Here is a 20,000-nt window from a genome sequence, read left to right as displayed (position 1 = left end):
TTGGATCTGGCCCAGAGTATCTTTCTGAACTCCCCCATATCTATACCCCGTCTCATCAGCTCCGTTCTTCCTCTGATACTTGACATCTCAGGACACCTCACGCCAGAAGTAAGACCTATGGACACAGATCATTTTCTTTTTAATTGCCAAAGACGTGGAACAAGCTCCCTGATAACCTCCGTCATTCTGACTCCCATGCCTCTTTCATATCTGGTCTCAAAACTCACCTCATCCCTCAGCAGTTAGTTCAGTTGTGGCAGGTCCACTTCTTTGCGTGTGGTGTGCTTGACTATGTGTGTATACATAATGTTTGTGTACATAAATACATGCATGTGTATGAATGTGTATTTGTGTGTGCTCGTACGTTGTGTGTGTGTGTGTGTGTGTGTGTGTAAGTCACATGCTGGTGTGTATACGTAACATTGATGTAATGTGTTATGTAACCAAAAGCTTTCTAAAGCACCTAGAGCAGATTTCTGGATAGTGGTGTATAAGTAGCCATTATTATTATTATTATTATATAGGTAGGCCTAATTTGGAACGATCCAGTCGAAGCGACCAACACAACGTGTATATTGTACAGATAACAGGTTGTACGATCGTCAAATACGTGAAGTTCTTCTGTTTTTAAGGCTTTCTCCAATTGGTTGCATCAGGAAAAGAATCTTCTATTCCTCCTTTTCAATATTTTATTCAATAGTTGAAATAGCAGTGGTGCCTGAGGGTAAATACGAACGGGCAAGTCTAATCACAAACGATGGGTTTGGTACATGTGGACAATTAAAACAGAAGCAGGTCTTTAACTCATTAGACATTGCAAATTATTGGTACATAGACTGTTGTATCGTTGGTCTTGTTCACACATGCACACACACAAACACGCATTTAAGCACACAATCCCCACAACACACACAAACACACCCTTTTGAGAGCACTCAGTGACTTTGCAGCATCGTTTCCAAATAGACTCAGGTCAAAATTCCCTGTGGTCTAATTGCATAAGACACTACTTTGGAGATTCCTGTCAAAACTGACGTTCTGATCTGTCACCAACATGCTTTGTTAAATTCTCCCAGCACTGGTAACGCACACGTCATTCAGCATATCCGATCAAATCTGCTATTTCAAACTGTGTCAAAGTTTAAGCCCAACTGTTTGCTTCTCCTGATTTTAGGATTTTGAGAGCACGTTTGTGAATTGGACGGCAGTGGTGCGCGAAGAGAAGAAAGAGCGCGGAAATAGCCAGAAATAGCTGGTTCTTGGAAATGAATATTCATTAAGGTATCAGAACGAGGTCGAAGCCGACGTTAAATTGTGAAATGTTCGTGGTGAGAACGCTTCCAAGTGGGGCGTTACACGAACTGTTCGCAATTACACGCTGTTCGCACTTTGGCCAACCTTCCCTATACCTGGTACAACAGATAAATATACATGGTACAACTGATTGGCTACCTGGTACAGTTGGAGATAAAGCTGGTACAACTGGAGATAAATCTGGAGATAAACCTGGTACAACTGGAGATAAATCTGGAGATAAACCTGGTACATCTAGAGATAAACCTAGAGATAAACCTGGTACAATTAGAGATAAACCTGGTACAAGTGGAGATAAACCTAGAGATAAAACTGGAGATAAACCTGGTACAACTAGAGATAAACTAGAGATAAACCTGGTAACCTAGAGATAAACCTGGTAAGCTGGAGATAAACCTAGAGATAAACCTGGTACAACTGGAGATAAACCTGGAGATAAACCTGGTACAACTAGAGATAAACCTAGAGATAAAACTGGAGATAAACCTGGTACAATACATTGAACCAAATCACAAACAGAAAACACACACACACACACACCAAAACAAAACAAAACAAAACAAACAACAACAGCAACAACAACAAAACAACAACAAAAACAAGCAGCCGGCCACACCCTTGCTGTTTCCAGGTGCCCAAAGCCATCAGGAAGAACGTCTACAGGAGGATGGCGTGGCTGCTGACGCCCAGGTCGTACAACAGGAGGCTGCAGGAGGGGGAGGTCTTCTGCCTGGATTTCCAGGCCAGCCTCCGTCGCTGGATGAATCCCTGCGTCAGGGCCTTCTTCACAGAGAGTGACGGAGTCACCCCCATTGAGGTCACCCTGCCCTCCACCACCACCCAGCCACCCACTACCCAAGCTCCAACAACCCAGGCCCCAACCACCCAACCACCCACCACCCAGGCCCAAACCACGCAACCACCCACCACCCACGGCCCAACCACCCAGCCACCCACCACCCAGGCCCCAACAACCCAGGCCCCAACCACCCAACCACCCACCACCCAACCACCCAACACGACCCCAAATCCGTCGAACGCTCGGTACGACTACAGCCAAGCTCTGTCCGACTCTCTGCTCTTCTACCTGGCTCAGCGCTCGGGCCCGCTGCCCGATGACGTCATTTCCTGGCGGGGGGACAGCGCGGTGAATGACGGGACGCAGGGACCTGACGGACAGTGGCGGGACCTGTCTGGGGGGTGGTATGATGGTGAGTGGGGGGTGTGATGGTGGGTGGGGGTGTGATGGTGGGTAGGGTGTGTGATGGTGAGCGGGGGTGGGATGATGGTGAGTGGGAGGGGATGGTGGGGGGGGGGATGATGTTGAGTGGGGAGTATGATGGTGAGTTGGGGGGTGGGATGACGGTGAGTGTGTGTGTGTGTGGGTATAATGGTGAGTGGGGTGGGATGATGGTGTGTGGGGGAGTGATATGATGATGAGTTTGGAGGCAATAGGGAGTGTGTGTTTGTTTAAATTTGTGAGCGTGCGCTGTTGTATGTGCGCGTATGTATATGCATGTGCAATTTAGTCTCTTTCTCTCTCTCTTCAAACCGGGAATATTCCAGTCTCAACAACCAAGGATGACGTCAAACTCAACATCCCAGGTGTCTATATTTGTAACAGCTGGGATTTCCACAAACTCAACTTCCCCCTGTGTCTATATTTATAACAGCCGGGGATTTCCTCAAACTCAACTTCCCCCTGTGTCTATATTTATAACAGCCGGGGATTTCCTCAAACTCAACTTCCCCCTGTGTCTATATTTATAACAGCCGGGGATTTCCTCAAACTCAACTTCCCCATGGCTGGCTCCACCACCGTTCTCCTGTGGGGTCTCCTCAAGTTCCAAGATGGATACTCCGCTTCCGGTCAGCTTGCACGCATGCGCGAAGTTGTCCGATGGCCGCTGGATTACTTGCTAAAAAGTTGGGACGCACAGAATCAAATTCTCTATGGGCAGGTATGTGAGTGAAAAAAGCTCAATTCTGTATGGACAGTTATGCCATCTGAGATCTGTTAAAGTGATGTTTCGAAGATTTATGTTTTTCTTTGTTTTTCTTTTTTCTTTTTCTTTTTTTTTTTTTTGATGCCTAAAAATCATTTTGCGATTTGTATTGAAAGTTGACAGATACTGGGAGAGCACAAACTGAAACGTTATGTGTAGTTGTTGTTGAGGAGATTCTGCTGACAGCATTCTTGTGTGTGTGTGTGTGTGTGTGTGTGTGTGTGTGTGTGTGTGAATTCATTCACGTATCTAATCATTTATGCACTATGTGTGTATGTGTGAGTGTGCACGCACGCGAGCATGTAAATAGTAAAATAGCTTTGATGGAATAAATGAATACATGTTCACACCAACTACCATAGCCAGCAAAAGGGGGTTGGGGGTGGAGGGCGGTGTGTGTGTGTGTGTGTGTGTGTGTGTGTGTGTGTGTGTGTGTGTGTTATCATTATTATTGATTTATTCATTTTTATTTTTTTGAAGTTACGTGAATAATAGATTACCGTCATGTAAGCAAACGGCACCAACAGCGATACTAACAGCGCTGTGTCCGAAGAGAGCTGGAGGCTTGCAAAGTGTCCGCACTGAACTGTGATCCACGCAGGTGGGCAACGTGAACCTGGACCACAGCTTCTGGGGCCGTCCAGAGGACATGACCATGGACAGACCTGTCTACACGCTGACCCCCACTGCCCCGGGCTCCGACCTGGCCGCTGAAACCGCCGCTGCTCTGGCGGCTGGCTACCTGGCTTTCAAGGACACAGGTGAGGAGTGAGGTACAGGATGGTGGCTTTTAAGGACACAGGTGAGGCTGTGAGGAGTGAGGTACAGGATGGTGGCTTTCAAGGACACAGGTGAGGTGGTGAGGAGTGAGGTACAGGATGTTGGCTTTCAAGGACACAGGTGAGGCGATGAGGAGTGAGGTACAGGATGGTGGCTTTCAAGGACACAGGTGAGGCGATGAGGAGTGAGGTAATAGATGGCGGTTTTCAAGGACACAGGTGAGGCGATGAGGAGTGAGGTAATGGATGGCGGCTTTCAAGGACACAGGTGAGGCGATGAGGAGTGAGGTAATGGATGGCGGTTTTCAAGGACACAGGTGAGGCGGCAGTGCTAGTGATGGAATTCATGAGGTCAGCTTGTGCAGGTTGTAGGTTTGAACCCCCGTCCCTCTTATTCTTCTTCGTTCATGGGCTGCAACCCCCACGTTCACTCGTTTGTACTCGAGTGGGCTTTTTTCGTGTATGACCGTTCTTACCGCCGCCATCTAGGCAGCCATACTCCGTTTTCGGGGGTGTGCATGCAGGGTATGTTCTTGTTTCCATAACTCACCGAATGCTGACATGGATTACAGGATCTTTAACGTGCGTATTTGATTTTATGCTTCTTGTGGACTCAAATATGAAGGCTGGGACCAAGAAGGAAGGTGGCAGACTTGTGAATACGCTCATCTGACAAAACAGTGTCCGCGAGGGTTTGGGTTTGAATCCACGTCTCGCCCTTTCTCTCGCGTGGGAAAGTCAGTGTGAGCGTCTGGTCTTTTAGATGAGACGATAAACTTAGGTCCCATGTGCAGTACACATTTGGCGCACTGAAAAAGAACCCATGGCAACGTTTGTGTTATCCTCTGGCAAAATTCTGTGGACGAAATCCACCCAAATAGCGACAGGTAAGAACCTCAACTCAGTACTGACATTCACAAGGAGCCATTGCAGTTCTTTCAAAAGTTGAGATATGTTCTCTCGCTTTTTCTGTTCTTCCTTTTTTTCTCTTTTTTTTTTTGTTTTCAAAACGTGTCATCAAGATCTAAGACCATTTGGGTCGTCTATAAAGACCCCAAGTAAAAAATCAAAAAAGTGCTTTTTATGCAGGTATACTTTGAGATCGTTTGTGTGTGTGTGTGTGTGTGTGTGTGTGTGTGTGCGTGCGTGTATGCGTGCGTGCGCGCGCGCACGTGTGTGCGTGTGTGTGCACGTGTGCGTTCGTGCGCATGCGTGTATATGCGTGTGTGTGTGTGTGTTTGTCTGTGTGTGTGTGTGTGTGTACACATAAACGTGCGTGTACATGTGCGCGCGCGCGTGTGTGTGTATGTGTGTGTGTGTGTGTGTGTTGCAGACCCCACGTACGCCAGTGGCCTGCTCCAGGCAGCCAGGTCTCTGTACACCTTTGCCGACACCTACCGTGGCTATTACCACGAGTCCATCACTGATGCTGCTACTGCTTACAGGTATCCCCTCCCCACCACCCCTTCTCTCTTTGTCTGTCTCTCTTTGTCTCTGTCTCTCAGCAGGTCTCTGTTTTTTTCTGCCATAGATCTAGATAGAAGAGGATTGGTGTCTTCGGTGGAAAGTTCCTTTGTGACCTCAGCTATCGATACAGATAGATTGGTGTCTTTGGTGGTTGGTGGATGCAGGTTCATTAATTGATTTCACAACATCTGTCATAGATCAAGAGAGGAGAGGATAGGTGTCTGTCTGTCTCTGCACCCGTAAGTCTGACTGTCTCTCCTTGTCCCTGTCTCCGTGTATCTCTCTTTGTCTCTGTCTCTCTCCCCCATCTGTATGTCTGTCTGTCTGTCTGACTCATGTCTCTGTCTGTCTACGTCTCCGCTCCTCTCTTCTCTCCCAGTCTATCAGACTCTGTCTTTGTGTCTCTTTGTGTCTGTCTGTCTGTTTCTCTTTAAAGCAATTGATTGATTCATGAATTAATTTGTTGTAATTTGATTTTTTCAGTTTATCAGTCGATTAATTAGTTCAATAATTAAATAAATAATTAATCAATTGATTAACCAAAACAATCAAACAATAGATCAGTTAATTGAGTAAGTAACTATGATCAGTCAGTCTATCGATCGATCGACTACTGAACGATCTCAGCAATGACCGATGATGACAAACAACAAGGCACACTCTTTAATCCTGGCCTGCCCCATCTTGCCCAGGTCCTGGGGGTACAGTGACGAGCTGTGTTGGGGCGCCGCCTGGCTGTACAAAGCGACAGGGGAGACCACCTACAAGAGCAAAGCGGAAGCCAACACGGGGTCTGTGACCAGCGGGGAGTTCTCGTGGGATGACAAAGGCGTCGGGTGTGCGGTGAGTTACCGACCTGCCGTAGATCTGGAGAGGAGAGGACAGGTGTCTTTGGTGGCAAGTGGATGTAACTTCCTTTGTGACTTCTGCCATAGATCTAGATAGAAGAGGATAGGTGTCTTTGGTGATAAGCGGATGAAAGTTCCTTTGCGACTTTTGCTATAGATTTAGATAGATTAGTGTCTTTGGTTGTTGGTGGATGAAAGTTCATTTGCAAATTCTATCACAGATCTAGACAGAAGAGGATAGGTGTTTTTGGTGTCAAGCGGTTGTAACTTCCTTTGCGACTTTTGCAATAGATGTAGATAGAAGAGGAATGGTGTTTGTCGTGGTAGGTAGATGAATGTTCATCTGCGAGTTCCGCCGTAAATTTAGAGAGGATAGGTATTTCAGTAAATGTAGTCCTGCCAATGAGATATCCGCCGTAGATCTAGAGAGAGAGAGGTATCTCAGTAGATCTTGGTGCCAATGTGTCTTTTGCCACAGATACAGAAAGAGTAATCAAGATGAATGGCTGTGAAAGTAAGTTCCCCGTTGCCATGTCCGTCAAAGATAGGCCAACAGCGAGGAGAGGATATCTGTCTTTAGTGGTTAAGTCCTGCTACGGCTTTTTAGTCATAAAAATGGAAGAAGGGTTGATGTCTTGAGTGGTAAGTTCCATTGTGACTTTTGTCATAGATATAGAGAGAAGAAGATAGGTAACCTGAGTGTTACTTCCTCCATAGATGTAGAGAGGAGAGGAAAGGAACTTTAAACGGCAGTGGATGAAGGTCCTACTCGTGCTTCAGAAAGTTGATGGAAATTTCTATTGCGATGGGACCCGATTTTTTCTGTGTGGTTCTATGACGGGCGCGATAGCCGAGAGGTTAAAGTGTTGGACTTTCAATCTGAGGGTCCCGGGTTTGAATCTAGGTAACGGCGCCTTGTGAAGATTTTTCCAATATCTCAGTTCAACATATGTGCAGACCTGCTTGTGCCTGAACCCCCTTCGTGTGTATACGCAAGCAGAAGATTAAGCCTGCAATCCATGTCAGCGTTTGGTGGGTTATGGAAACAAGAACATACCCAGCACACACGTCCCCGGAATCGGAATATGGCTGCTTACATGGCAGGGTAAATAAACAAAACGGACATACACGTAAAGTGTTACATGTCTGTCTGAGTGTGTATGTGTGCGTGACTGAAATCTGATCGAATGACACGGGAAACAAATGATGAGCACCCAGTGGCATCCGTCAGTCGGCTCTACCCAGGTAGGCATCCTGTTGTGTTAATGACCCCGTGTTTGTAAATCACTTAGAGCTTGGTCTCCGACCGAGGATAGGCGCTATATAACTATCCATATCATTAATTCATGGTTCTACCATTGCAACGTGAAATTCACTCCAACTGTACACCAAATGAAAGTGAGTCATCATCAGGAAGGAAGAAAGGAAAGAGTGAATGAATCACGAAAGAAAACGGAGAAAGACAGAAGGAATAATCCAATGTGTGTGTGTGTGTGGAAGGAAGGAAGGAACAAATGAATCACGAAGGAAAACACGAGTTAGGCTGTAAACATATCAAGACATTAGTCGAGTTCTGTTAATATCTTTACATCTGTATGCATGTATGTGTGTGTTTTCTTGAATAAAAAAATAGATATATGAATATATAGATAAACTGGTGAAAAATTATGCACACATCTCAGGCTTGATGTGAGCACAGTTTAGTGCAGTAGAAAAAGTTAAAAGGTTACGGCAATCAGGGCTGTAAATACATATTCACTGTGTCCAGGGCTCTGTATAGCAAGGCGAGACCCAGTTCTTCCCTTCTATGCTTAACATACCCCAGCCGAAGTCATGTTCCATTTCACACCCGGGTGGAATTACGGAAAATCGTGCCTTTCCCAACACAAGGACACAACACCGTGACACAGCGTGGCTGGATCCCACTGGTGTATACTGTATCTGAAGTCTTACAGGTTCACCCGGGCACCTCACAGAAAAAACTATATCAGATAAAGTTAATGAACTAACCCACCCTCCCCTCCGACTTTCATCACATCGATTTTTTTTTTCACTTTTCCCTGTGATTTATTATTCCACCTAACGCGAACCTCACGGACTTCTAGTTGGTGACCGAATTCAAGTCATGCAGCGAAGTTATCCAAAGTCTCTCATCACGCCTGCCTACGTGTGACAAGTAAACCAAGCTAAATTGAAAAAAACAAACAAACATTCATCGTCTGCAAGAAGAAGGCCTTCATAGGTCATCAACTTCGACATCCTTTTAGTTCCGTTTCTCTCCCTGACCCCCCCCCCCCCCCCCCCACCCCTCCTGCCAGCCCCCCGCCCCACCTTCCTAATATGAAAGGTGTGACATGTATTCCCCAGGTGTTGCTGCATGAACTGGAGACAGACGCGGCCCAGAAACAGCAGTATGCTGACGTCATCGACACCTTCACCTCAAAATGGCGGAACGGAAATGGCATCAGCGTCACTCCCTGCGGCCTGTCCTGGCTCCGCCAATGGGGGTCGCTCAGATATGCACGTGAGTGGTGACGTCATGGCCTGTGTGTATGTGACGTTTACGTTGGCTGTTTGTGTAGAGACCACAGCCACGAACAACTTGACCTTTAGGGTGAAATGCCAATAGGTCGTCAAACTCACCCATACACTATTGGTGTCTTCAGTTTGTCGCACCAACGCTTGCGACAAGAAAAAAAAGAAAAGGAAAGAAAATTTGAATTCATATACTTGCTTTGTATATTTTCTTAACACAAGAGCAAATATAATGCTCACTGGTGCATGCTTTGATGCCTTGACCAACTGAGGATAAGTGATTAGACTCGTGCCTGGAAAACATGAAATTGCATGGTTAGAAAATACATAAACAAGGCCTCGGTGTTCTGACGAGACAAGGAAAGACAAGTCTACACTGAGAAGTACAGTTTCAGTTTCTCAAAGAGGCGTCACTGCTTTTGTACAAATCCACATACACCACACCGCTCTTGTTGCCACGGATTCTTCTTTCTTTGTTTTTTTTCAGTGCGACAAGTGCGTGCTCCACACGTGACCTCAGTTTATCGTCTCATCTGAATGACTAGACACTGGATTGACAGAGAAGAACCCAGACCCTCATGGACACTGGATTGACAGAGAAGACACAGACCCTGATGGACACTGGATTGACAGAGAAGAACCCAGACCCTGATGGACACTGGATTGACAGAGAAGAACCCAGACCCTGATGGACACTGGATTGACAGAGAAGAACCCAGACCCTCACGGACACTGGATTGACAGAGAAGAACCCAGACCCTGATGGACACTGGATTGACAGAGAAGAACCCAGACCCCTCATGGACACTGGATTGACAGAGAAGACACAGACCCTGATGGACACTGGATTGACAGAGAAGAACCCAAACCCCTCATGGACACTGGATTGACAGAGAAGACACAGACCCTGATGGACACTGGATTGACAGAGAAGAACCCAGACCCTGATGGACACTGGATTGACAGAGAAGACCAGACCCTGAAGGACACTGGATTGACAGAGAAGAACCCAGACCCTCATGGACACTGGATTGACAGAGAAGAACCCAGGCCCTCATGGACACTGGATTGACAGAGAAGAACCCAGACCCTCACGGACACTGGATTGACAGAGAAGAACCCAGACCCTCATGGACACAGGATTGACAGAGAAGAACCCAGACCCTGATGGACACTGGATTGACAGAGAAGAACCCAGACCCTGATGGACACTGGATTGACAGAGAAGAACCCAGGCCCTGATGGACACTGGATTGACAGAGAAGCGTCCTAACCATTCTACCACCTTTCCCCCTTTTTCTGAAGTGTAACTGTTCACAACCTCCTGTATACAGAACGATGTGGGGTCTCTTTACGGCAATGAAGCCTCCATACAAGCTACAAAAATCTATCTAAAAAATACAACAACGAAAAATAGATCTTTGCAACAGTGAAATCTCAACAGAAGTTAAAACCAAAACAAAACAAAAAAACAAGAAAAGAAAAAACAAGAAAGAAAAACTCAAACAACCCCCCCCCCCAAAAAAAAACAAAAAACAAAACAAAAACGTGTTTCCCTCCTGACTGCCTATGTTAAACGGTACTTGCAAAAGTACAATGAGGGTATGATTTTTTTTTCTTTACAAATGTAACTTGTCGTCTGAATTTTATTCATTAAAAATGGAATCAGACTTTTTTTTCCACAAAGACGTGAAAGTAGATGTATGTATATTGATCTCTCTGAAATAAATATCACTTAAAATATTTAAATATGTGATCGTGTGTGTGTGTGTGTGTGTGTGTGTGCAGTGAACGCGGCCATGATCTCACTGATGGCCGCAGAGAACGGCCTGGCCACAACGGCCAACAGAGACTGGGCGCTCAGTCAGCTCAACTTCGCGCTGGGAGACAACAAAAACCAAAGGAGTTACGTGGTGGGTTTCGGAGTTAACCCCCCTGAACGACCCCACCACGCCGCCAGGTGACGTGCACTCTTTATGTATGCAGGAACAAAACTCTGTAACATGGGCTGTAGTGTTAGAAATGAAATCTGGTTTGATAATCACCCGCTGTGGGTGATGTCTTGTTTTCCGTGAACTCTGTGCAGAGTCACTACCACACCGAACTGTTCATCAGATTCCTCCAGGTCTGTCAATTGTGTGTCAAATGGTTTCCTGTCCATTCTGCAGTGTTGTCAGTTCATCATTCTTTTAAAAATTTTTTATTATATTACTTTTTCAAAATTTTTTATCTGTCTTCCCCTTTATCTCCCTCGCTCAACTGTTCCTTGGAGGATTATTTTATCAAGACCATCGGATCAGTGGCTGATGTAACACTGATCTTATCCAAATCGATACATTATTGTTTCATACACATCAGGCTGTAATCTTTAGATATATCAACCCCATCTGTGTGGCAGATTGCGAGCTGGTCCGAGCAACAAATGCATGAGCCATGTTCTGAGCAAAACAGGATGAAGATTACATGGACTGTTCTCTTTCAGCCAACGACTGTTGTACAGTTGTGCTTCCTATTACTGTAATTGTTGTAAAGTGTTGTGTTGTCTTGTGTTGTATTTGATTGTATTGTATTCATTGTATTGTTGTGTATTGCATTGCAGTGCACTGTGTTGTATTGAATTGTGCTGTGTTACATTGTATTATGTTGTGTTGTATTGCGTTGTGTTGTATTACAATGTGTTGTGTTGTGTTGTGTTATTTCTTTCAACAGATTTCTCTGTACCACAGCGTATCACCATACTTTGAAAAAATATACTACCAAAGAATATTTTTCGACATGATTTAACCAGGTACAAACTCTTTTGTTGCTGTGGGTTCTGTTACCTGCAGCGCGTGTATGCGGCACACAGAACCTTGGTCTACATCCCAGTGACTAACCCAAAACTCAAGGTCTATTTGAGGGGGCTGAGAGGGGTGGGGGGATAACATCTGTGGACACTTGCTTCCTGTTGCAATTTCTGTATCACTGCCATTGTTCCTCTCACAGTATTGTGGCCATTGGGGTCAGCCGGACTGGAAATAAGAAGAGTTCTGATTGGTTTTCAGCTCTTGCCCCTCTGCTCCCGCCACTTGTGATTGGAGCAACTTCAACTCCCCTGACCCCAACCCGCAAGTTCTGTACGGAGCTCTGGTTGGCGGGCCTGACGTCAATGGCGATTACGTCGACGATCGTACGGATTACGTCATGAACGAGGTGGCGTGTGACTACAATGCTGGGTTCCAGACTGTGCTGGCAGGTGCGTTTGTGTGAGTATGTGTGTTTGTGTTTGTGTGTGTGTGTGTGTGTGTGTGTGTTTGTTTCCAGTACCATAGGCTACACGTCTGTAGCGTTTGTGTGCATATGTGTGTGTGTGTGTGTGTGTGTGTGTGTGTGTGTGTGTGTTTCTCATCTCACTCCATACATTATGATTATAACAATTTCTTGTGTGTGTGTGTGTGTGTGTGTGTATGTTTCCAGTACCATAGGCTACACGTCTTTAGAATTCAGTTTAAGTTTATAAACACAATGTACGGACAATAATATATTACGTTTTGAGAGAATATCAAAGGCTTCTCAAATCATCGCTGGTTGTGAATGTATCCAAATGGTTGATCAGTTTAGAGTTTGCTTTGGCATATATGGTACACAGCCCAAACTAAGGCTGAATGTTTCCCCATACAGGATTGGTCAGTTTGGAGTCACGTGGTCAGCTGCCAACAGCCAATCCCACGTGTCCGCATCCACGTCCAGGGGGAAGCACCTCAGGGACTTCTCCAACGCCTGCCCCGACCAGTGGTCCCTCTGGTCCCACTTCCCCTCCTGACAGTGAGTTGTGTGTTCGAGTCTTGGGTCTGTCTTACTGTGGTAAGGTGTGTGTGTGTGTGTGTGTGTGTGCGTGTGCGTGGTGTGTGTGTGTGTGTGCGTGTGTGTGTGCGTGGTGTGTGTGTGTGTGTGTGTGTGTGTGTGCGTGCGTGTGTGCGTGGTGTATGTGTGTGTGTGTGGTGTGGTGTGGTGGTGGTGTGTGTGTGTGTGCGTGTGCGTGGTGTGTTTTTGTGTGTGTGTGTGTGTGCGTGCGTGCGTGGTGTATGTGTGTGTGTGTGGTGTGGTGTGGTGTGGTGTAGTGTCTGTGTGTGTGTGTGTGTGTGTGTGATGTACGTGGTGTATGTGTGTGTGGTGTGTGTATATGTGTGTGTTTGTGTGTGTATGTGTGTGTGTGTGTGGTGTGTGTGTATGTGTGTGTGTGTGTGTGGTGTGCATGGCGTATGTGTGTGTGTATGTGTGTGTTTGTGTGTGTGTGTGTGCGAGTGCGTGTGATGTGTGTGGTGTGTGTGTGTGTTTGTGTGTGCATGTGTGTGTTTGTGCTGTGCATGTGTGTATATGTATGTGTGCGCGCGCGTGTGTGCATGCATTTGTGTGCGTGTGTGTGTGTGTGTGTGTGTGTGTGTGTGTGTTGGTACAGGGCTATGATATTTCTTTCTGTGAGCAGTGAGTGGTGAGCGGAACCAGGCCATGTTGGATCTGTACCTCAACACGTACAGCGGTGATGTCAGTTCCCCCACCGGTTCCCCTTCCCACCTAGTTCCTTCCATGTCTCTGTCTGTGCGGGGGCGTGGGAGGGCTTGGGGGTTCCCTGTCTCTCTCCGACTTTCTCTCTCTCTCTTTAAGCATCTCTCTTTCTTTCAGTCTCTGTGTGACTCTCTCTCTCTCTCCCCCTCTCTGAATGTATATGCTATATTGACATATGTATATATCTGTGTATACATAACTCTTTCTCTCTGTGATATGATATATGCATATATGTATAAGTTTACATTGATGTATGTTATATATGTTTACATACATACATTTATATATGTTTATATATAAGGCTACATTGATGTATGTTATATATATATCCATACATACATGCATACATACATACACACACACACACACACACATATATATATATATATATATATATATATTAGGCTACATTGATATATGTGTGTATGTATGATTACCTGTATATCTGTCTCTCACTTTCTCACTGTGACTTTGTATTCATCTGTTTCTATCCTCTCTCTCTGTGTAACTGTATCTATCTCTCATCTCTGTTACTCCCTGTCTTCCTGTGTCTCTGTCTGTCAGTCTCTGTCTCATTCTCTCTCTTTCTTTGTCTTTCTCTATTTGTTTCTCCCTCTGTCTCTGTCTGTTTGTCTGTCTGCCTATATTTATTGTTATTTTAGTGGCTTTTTTCTGTTTTCTGTCATTCATATTTTTATTCTCCATTTGTTTGACTTATTTTCCCCGTGTCCCTTTTTCTCTCGTTATTTCCATGCTCCTTTCTATCTCTCTGTCTTTTCTTTTTCATTCTGTCATGTTCCAAGGGCATTTGGTCACAGTTATCTTTCCAGAACACATAGCGATAATGCTCATTCCAGGGCACTTATTCATTGGCTAATGCCTGTTCCAAATTTACAGAGCTCTTTCCGATGCACTTACTTATGATCCACGTTCAAGGGCAAGGTTAATACAGGTTCCAGGGCACTTAGTTGTAATGTTCGTTCCAGGGCACTTAGTCATAATGCTCATTCCAGGGCACTAAGTCATAATGCTCATTCCAGGGCACTTAGTCATAATGCTCGTTCCAGGGCACTTAGTCATAATGCTTGTTCCAGGGCACTTACTACGGGGAAGGCCAGGCGGGCACGTGCACATATCATCAGGCAGAGTTCCCGGCTGTAGGATTATCCAGTGAAATCGACGCTTTGGCCGCTATGAACTACGTCATCTGGCATAACTCGAAGGCTTGTGGAATGTGCTTCAAGGTGAGATGGGAAAGTTCGTGGGAACTGATGTGTGGTAGTTGTGTTGCTTTTTGTTCTTAATCCAAACGAAATTTGATACGTTGTTTCATTGCTGATTTTTTTCCCATCGGTTTCATGCAAGAAGATGGTGCTCAGATTAATGTTTCTCTTTCCGGGCGCTACAGAAGAGAACGCTTTTAGAACAGGCATGAGGGGAGAGAGGGGTGGAGATAGGGAGAGAGAGAGGGGTGAGAGACAGAGTGGGGGGGGAGGGAGAGGGGGAGAGAGAGGAAGGGAGGGAGAGAGAAGAAGACGGAGAGAGGGAGACGGGGGGAGGGAAGAGAGAGGGAGAGAGAGAGAGGGGGGGGGTGGGGAAAAATGGATGAGCTTTCCACTGTTCGATTATCGAGTCATACTAGAAGCATACTGTTAGTTGGAGTTCTCAGTGTATGAGGATATAACTATTGCATCTGTCGATTTTATTCAGATGAGACGATAAAAAGGACACTGCGTACAGCTTGCATTTTGTGCACCTAAAAGGACCCTTGACTAGGAAATGATTGTCAATGGCAAAAATTCTGAGAAGTATGTAGAAGTAGGTCAACTTGCAAGACTGACTCAGAGCAGCTGTAGCCGCGATAGTCGGTAGAAAGTGATGGGAGATCATGCCTTGTTGGTGTGACAACAGGACAACATTGTCCGGGGTATGTTTGGGAACTGCGACGATACGGTTCACATCGTCTTAGAAGAGATGCTGTTTTACTGGCCCTGTGTGTTGTTGCTTCTCTGAAAAGCTCATCTAAAATATTATTTTAGTGATTACCAGAGACATTACACTGGATCTGTTCCTTGCAAGAGCGCCGGTTTTGTGTGTGTGTGTGTGTGTGTGTGTGTGTGTGTGTGTGTGTGTGTGTGATGATGATGATGTTGATGGGGACGAGGATGGTAATGGTGATGGTGGTAATGGTGATTGTGATAATGATGATGATAATGATGGTGATGGTGGTGATGATGATGATGGCGTTGATGACGATGATGTTGATGCTGATGAAGGTGATGATGACAATGATGACGGTGGTGATGATGATGGTGATGATGATGATGCTGACAGGTGACGGGAAAAGGAGTGGGAGCAGGGAACGACCCGCTGAATGGAGAATACATCGTGTTCGTCAAGGACCTGTGTCCTAGTGGAGCCTGCAGCAAGGATGGTAAGGAGATAGAGAGAATGAATGAGGGGAGGGAATAATGACAGGAAGAGAGAAAGAAACAGAGGCAATAATGAAAGAAAAAAAGACAGAAAAAGAGACAGAAATGAAAGAAAGATAGAAGGAAATGAGGTAATAAAGAAAGAAAGAAAGAAATGAGGCAATAATGAAAGAAAGAAAGAAAGAAGGAAATGAGGCAAGAAAGAAAGAAAGAAAGAAATGAGGCAATAATGAAAGAAAGAAAGAAAGAAATGAGGCAATAAGGAAAGAAAAAAAGAAATGAGGCAATAAGGAAAGAAAGAAGCAAATGAGGCAATAAGGAAAGAAAGAAAGAAAGAAATGAGGCAATAAGGAAAGAAAGAAAGAAATGAGGCAATAAGGAAAGAAAGAAAGAAGGAAATGAGGCAGTAAGGAAAGAAAGAAAGAAGGAAATGAGGCAATAAGGAAAGAAAGAAAGGAAATGAGGCAATAAGGAAAGAAAGAAAGGAAATGAGGCAATAAGGAAAGAAAGAAAGAAAGAAGGGAATGAGGCAGTAAGGAAAGAAAGAAAGAAGGAAATGAGGCAATAAGGAAAGAAAGAAAGAAAGAAAGAAGGAAATGAGGCAAGAAAGAAAGAAAGAAAGAAAGAAATGAGGCAATAAGGAAAGAAAGAAAGAAAGAAATGAGGCAAGAAAGAAAGAAAGAAAGAAAGAAATGAGGCAATAAGGAAAGAAAGAAAGAAAGAAATGAGGCAGTAAGGAAAGAAAGAAAGAAGGAAATGAGGCAATAAGGAAAGAAAGAAAGAAAGAAAGAAGGAAATGACGCAGTAAGGAAAGAAAGAAAGAAGGAAATGAGGCAGTAAGGAAAGAAAGAAAGAAGGAAATGAGGCAATAAGGAAAGAAAGAAAGAAGGAAATGAGGCAAAGAAGGAAATGACGCAGTAAGGAAAGAAAGAAAGAAGGAAATGAGGCAGTAAGGAAAGAAAGAAAGAAGGAAATGAGGCAATAAGGAAAGAAAAAAAGAAGGAAATGAGGCAGTAAGGAAAGAAAGAAAGAAATGAGGCAAAAAGGAAAGAAAGAAAGAAGGAAATGAGGCAGTAAGGAAAGAAAGAAAGAAAGAAAGAAGGAAATGAGGCAGTAAGGAAAGAAAGAAGGAAATGAGGCAATAAGGAAAGAAAGAAAGAAGGAAATGAGGCAGTAAGGAAAGAAAGAAAGAAATGAGGCAAAAAGGACAGAAAGAAAGAAGGAAATGAGGCAGTAAGGAAAGAAAGAAAGAAATGAGGCAAAAAGGAAAGAAAGAAAGAAGGAAATGAGGCAGTAAGGAAAGAAAGAAGGAAATGAGGCAATAAGGAAAGAAAGAAAGAAGGAAAGAAAGAAGGAAATGAGGCAATAAGGAAAGAAAGAAAGAAGGAAATGAGGCAAAAAGGAAAGAAAGAAAGAAGGAAATGAGGCAAAAAGGAAAGAAAGAAAGAAAGAAGGAAATGAGGCAATAAGGAAAGAAAAAAAGAAATGAGGCAATAAGGAAAGAAAGAAGGAAATGAGGCAATAAGGAAAGAAAGAAAGAAGGAAATGAGGCAATAAGGAAAGAAAGAAAGAAAGAAAGAAGGAAATGAGGCAATAAGGAAAGAAAGAAGGAAATGAGGCAATAAGGAAAGAAAGAAAGAAGGAAATGAGGCAAAAAGGAAAGAAAGAAAGAAGGAAATGAGGCAAAAAGGAAAGAAAGAAAGAAAGAAGGAAATGAGGCAATAAGGAAAGAAAAAAAGAAATGAGGCAATAAGGAAAGAAAGAAAGGAAATGAGGCAGTAAGGAAAGAAAGAAAGAAGGAAATGAGGCAATAAGGAAAGAAAGAAAGAAAGAAGGAAATGAGGCAATAAGGAAAGAAAGAAGGAAATGAGGCAATAAGGAAAGAAAGAAAGAAGGAAATGAGGCAATAAGGAAAGAAAGAAAGAAAGGAAATGAGGCAATAAGGAAAGAAAGAAAGAAGGAAATGAGGCAATAAGGAAAGAAAGAAATGAGGCATTAAGGAAAGAAAGAAGGAAAGGAAAGGAGGCAATAAGGAAAGAAAGAAAGAAAGGAGAGGAGGCAATAAGGAAAGAAAGAAGGAAAGGAAAGGAGGCAATAAGGAAAGAAAGAAAGGAAAGGAGGCAATAAGGAAAGAAAGAAAGGAGAGGAGGCAATAAGGAAAGAAAGAAATGAGGCATTAAGGAAAGAAAGAAGGAAATGAGGCAATAAGGAAAGAAAGAAATGAGGCAATAAGGAAAGAAAGAAAGAAAGGAAAGGAGGCAATAAGGAAAGAATGGAAGGGAGGGAAAAGTAAGAAAGGAAGAAACCAGACAGTCACACAGACAGGATGTTAAATGCGTGTGTGTGTGTGTGTGTGTGTGTGTGTGTGTGTGATGTCATGCGTAATGTGTGTGTGTGTGATATCATGTGTGATGTGATGTGTGTGTGTGTGTGTGATGTCATGCGTGATGTGTGTGTGTGTGTGTGTGATGTCATGCGTGATGTGTGTGTGTGTGTGTGTGCGTGTGTGTGTGTGTGTGTGTGTGGCAGGAAGTGTGGACTTTGCTCTGAACGGGGACGGTCGCTGGGACATTGAGATCCAGGCGGTGCAGTGTCCGGTGGCCAACAATAAGCTGCAGTACTCCTTCCAGGGTTCGAACCCCTGGTACCTCAAACTGCAAGTCAGCAATTACAGGTCTGACCCCACCCCCTTCCCTGGTCCTACTGCCCGTCTGCTTGTCTGTCAGCATGTCGGTCTGTCAGTCAGTCTGTATGTCTGTCTGCTCGTCTGTCTGTCTGCGCGTCTGTCTGTCTGTCTGCGTCTGTATGCATACTTTCCTCCTTCTGTCTCTTTTTCTCTGTGTGCGATACAACTGTTATGTCAACACACACACACACACACACACACACACACACACACACACAACACAACACAACACAACACACATACATACATACATACATACAAACATACACACACACACACAAAACTGAAAGCCAAAAAATACAGTTTCCTTTCCATACGTCGACACATGCTCATACCCTGTGTGTGTGTGTGTGTGTGTGTGTGTGTGTGTGTGTGTGTGTAGAGAGAGAGAGAGAGAGAGAGCACTCAATGGGCTAATCGGGTCATACTACAAGCAGACAGCTTGTTGTGGTCTCGATGTGTGAGGATATTGTGCATCTGTCGATTCCATTCCGATGTGACGATAAACCGAGGCCCCGCGTGGAGCATGCACTTAGCGCACTGAAGAGGTCCCACAGCAACGAAATGATTGTCACCGGCAAAATAAAAGATAAGAAGAGAACAGTTCATTACGATAGAGAAACGGATACATATACAGACAGAATACAACAAATACAACCACAATTCAAAAGATGGGCGGCGCTGCATGTGGCGACACGCTCTTCATGCGAAGAGCATCTCGTATTTCACATGGAGACAAAATGTTGTGACGAAAAGCAAAACAATACAATACGATACAGTGCAATGCAATACAATACAATACAGTCTGAAACCTGTTCAGGCAAGATAAACTATACACCATATTATAGTACAGTATGATACTATACAATGCGGTACAATCCCCCTAAGCGGGTGTCATTCCTTTAAAAACAAACACCAAAAAAAACAAAAAACAAAAACAAAACAAAAAAAACAAAAACAAAAACAAAAAAAACCAAACAAAAAACCCCCAAAAAAACGCGGATCCAATTTATCTTCGCCTTACACAGAGCATTGTCATTGTAATCTTGTGTAGGCCAATGGCTTCAAAGAATTAATCTGACGTTGACATATATTTCACTCACAAATTTCACCAACGCCTTTGAGGAAAATGGCGTGAGGTCCATCCTCGTGGTACCTGTGTCATCATCAGTGTCTAACATCGTGCTGCCTGTGTCATCATCAATGTCTAACATCGTGCTGCCTGTGTCATCATTAATGTCTAACATCGTGCTACCTGTGTCATCATCAGTGGCTAACATCGTGCTACCTGTGTCATCATCAATGTCTAACATCGTGCTACCTGTGTCATCATCAGTGGCTAACATCGTGCTACCTGTGTCATCATCAGTGGCTAACTTCGTGCTACC

The 20,000-nt window shown here is 44.3% G+C and overlaps 1 protein-coding gene across 1 annotated transcript in view; it reads left to right on the top strand.

Annotated features, from left to right (window-relative positions):
- LOC143277989 (endoglucanase B-like) overlaps positions 1 to 20,000 on the top strand; it is a 27,685-nt gene that overhangs the window by 5,170 nt on the left and 2,515 nt on the right. The window contains exons 4-16 of the mRNA XM_076583002.1: positions 1,946 to 2,525; positions 3,088 to 3,275; positions 3,922 to 4,081; positions 5,433 to 5,544; positions 6,259 to 6,409; positions 8,782 to 8,938; positions 10,738 to 10,909; positions 11,994 to 12,184; positions 12,610 to 12,753; positions 13,415 to 13,473; positions 14,589 to 14,738; positions 15,829 to 15,928; positions 18,456 to 18,600. Coding sequence (XP_076439117.1) covers positions 1,946 to 2,525; positions 3,088 to 3,275; positions 3,922 to 4,081; positions 5,433 to 5,544; positions 6,259 to 6,409; positions 8,782 to 8,938; positions 10,738 to 10,909; positions 11,994 to 12,184; positions 12,610 to 12,753; positions 13,415 to 13,473; positions 14,589 to 14,738; positions 15,829 to 15,928; positions 18,456 to 18,600 — 2,309 coding nt within the window. The remainder of the gene's footprint in view (positions 1 to 1,945; positions 2,526 to 3,087; positions 3,276 to 3,921; positions 4,082 to 5,432; positions 5,545 to 6,258; positions 6,410 to 8,781; positions 8,939 to 10,737; positions 10,910 to 11,993; positions 12,185 to 12,609; positions 12,754 to 13,414; positions 13,474 to 14,588; positions 14,739 to 15,828; positions 15,929 to 18,455; positions 18,601 to 20,000) is intronic.

This window comes from Babylonia areolata, chromosome 35 (genome assembly GCF_041734735.1).
Source record: "Babylonia areolata isolate BAREFJ2019XMU chromosome 35, ASM4173473v1, whole genome shotgun sequence".
In the NCBI taxonomy this organism is placed as follows: domain Eukaryota; kingdom Metazoa; phylum Mollusca; class Gastropoda; order Neogastropoda; family Buccinidae; genus Babylonia; species Babylonia areolata.
The sequence above is the reverse complement of the archived record's forward strand: the minus strand, read 5'-3'. Positions and strand labels throughout refer to the sequence as shown.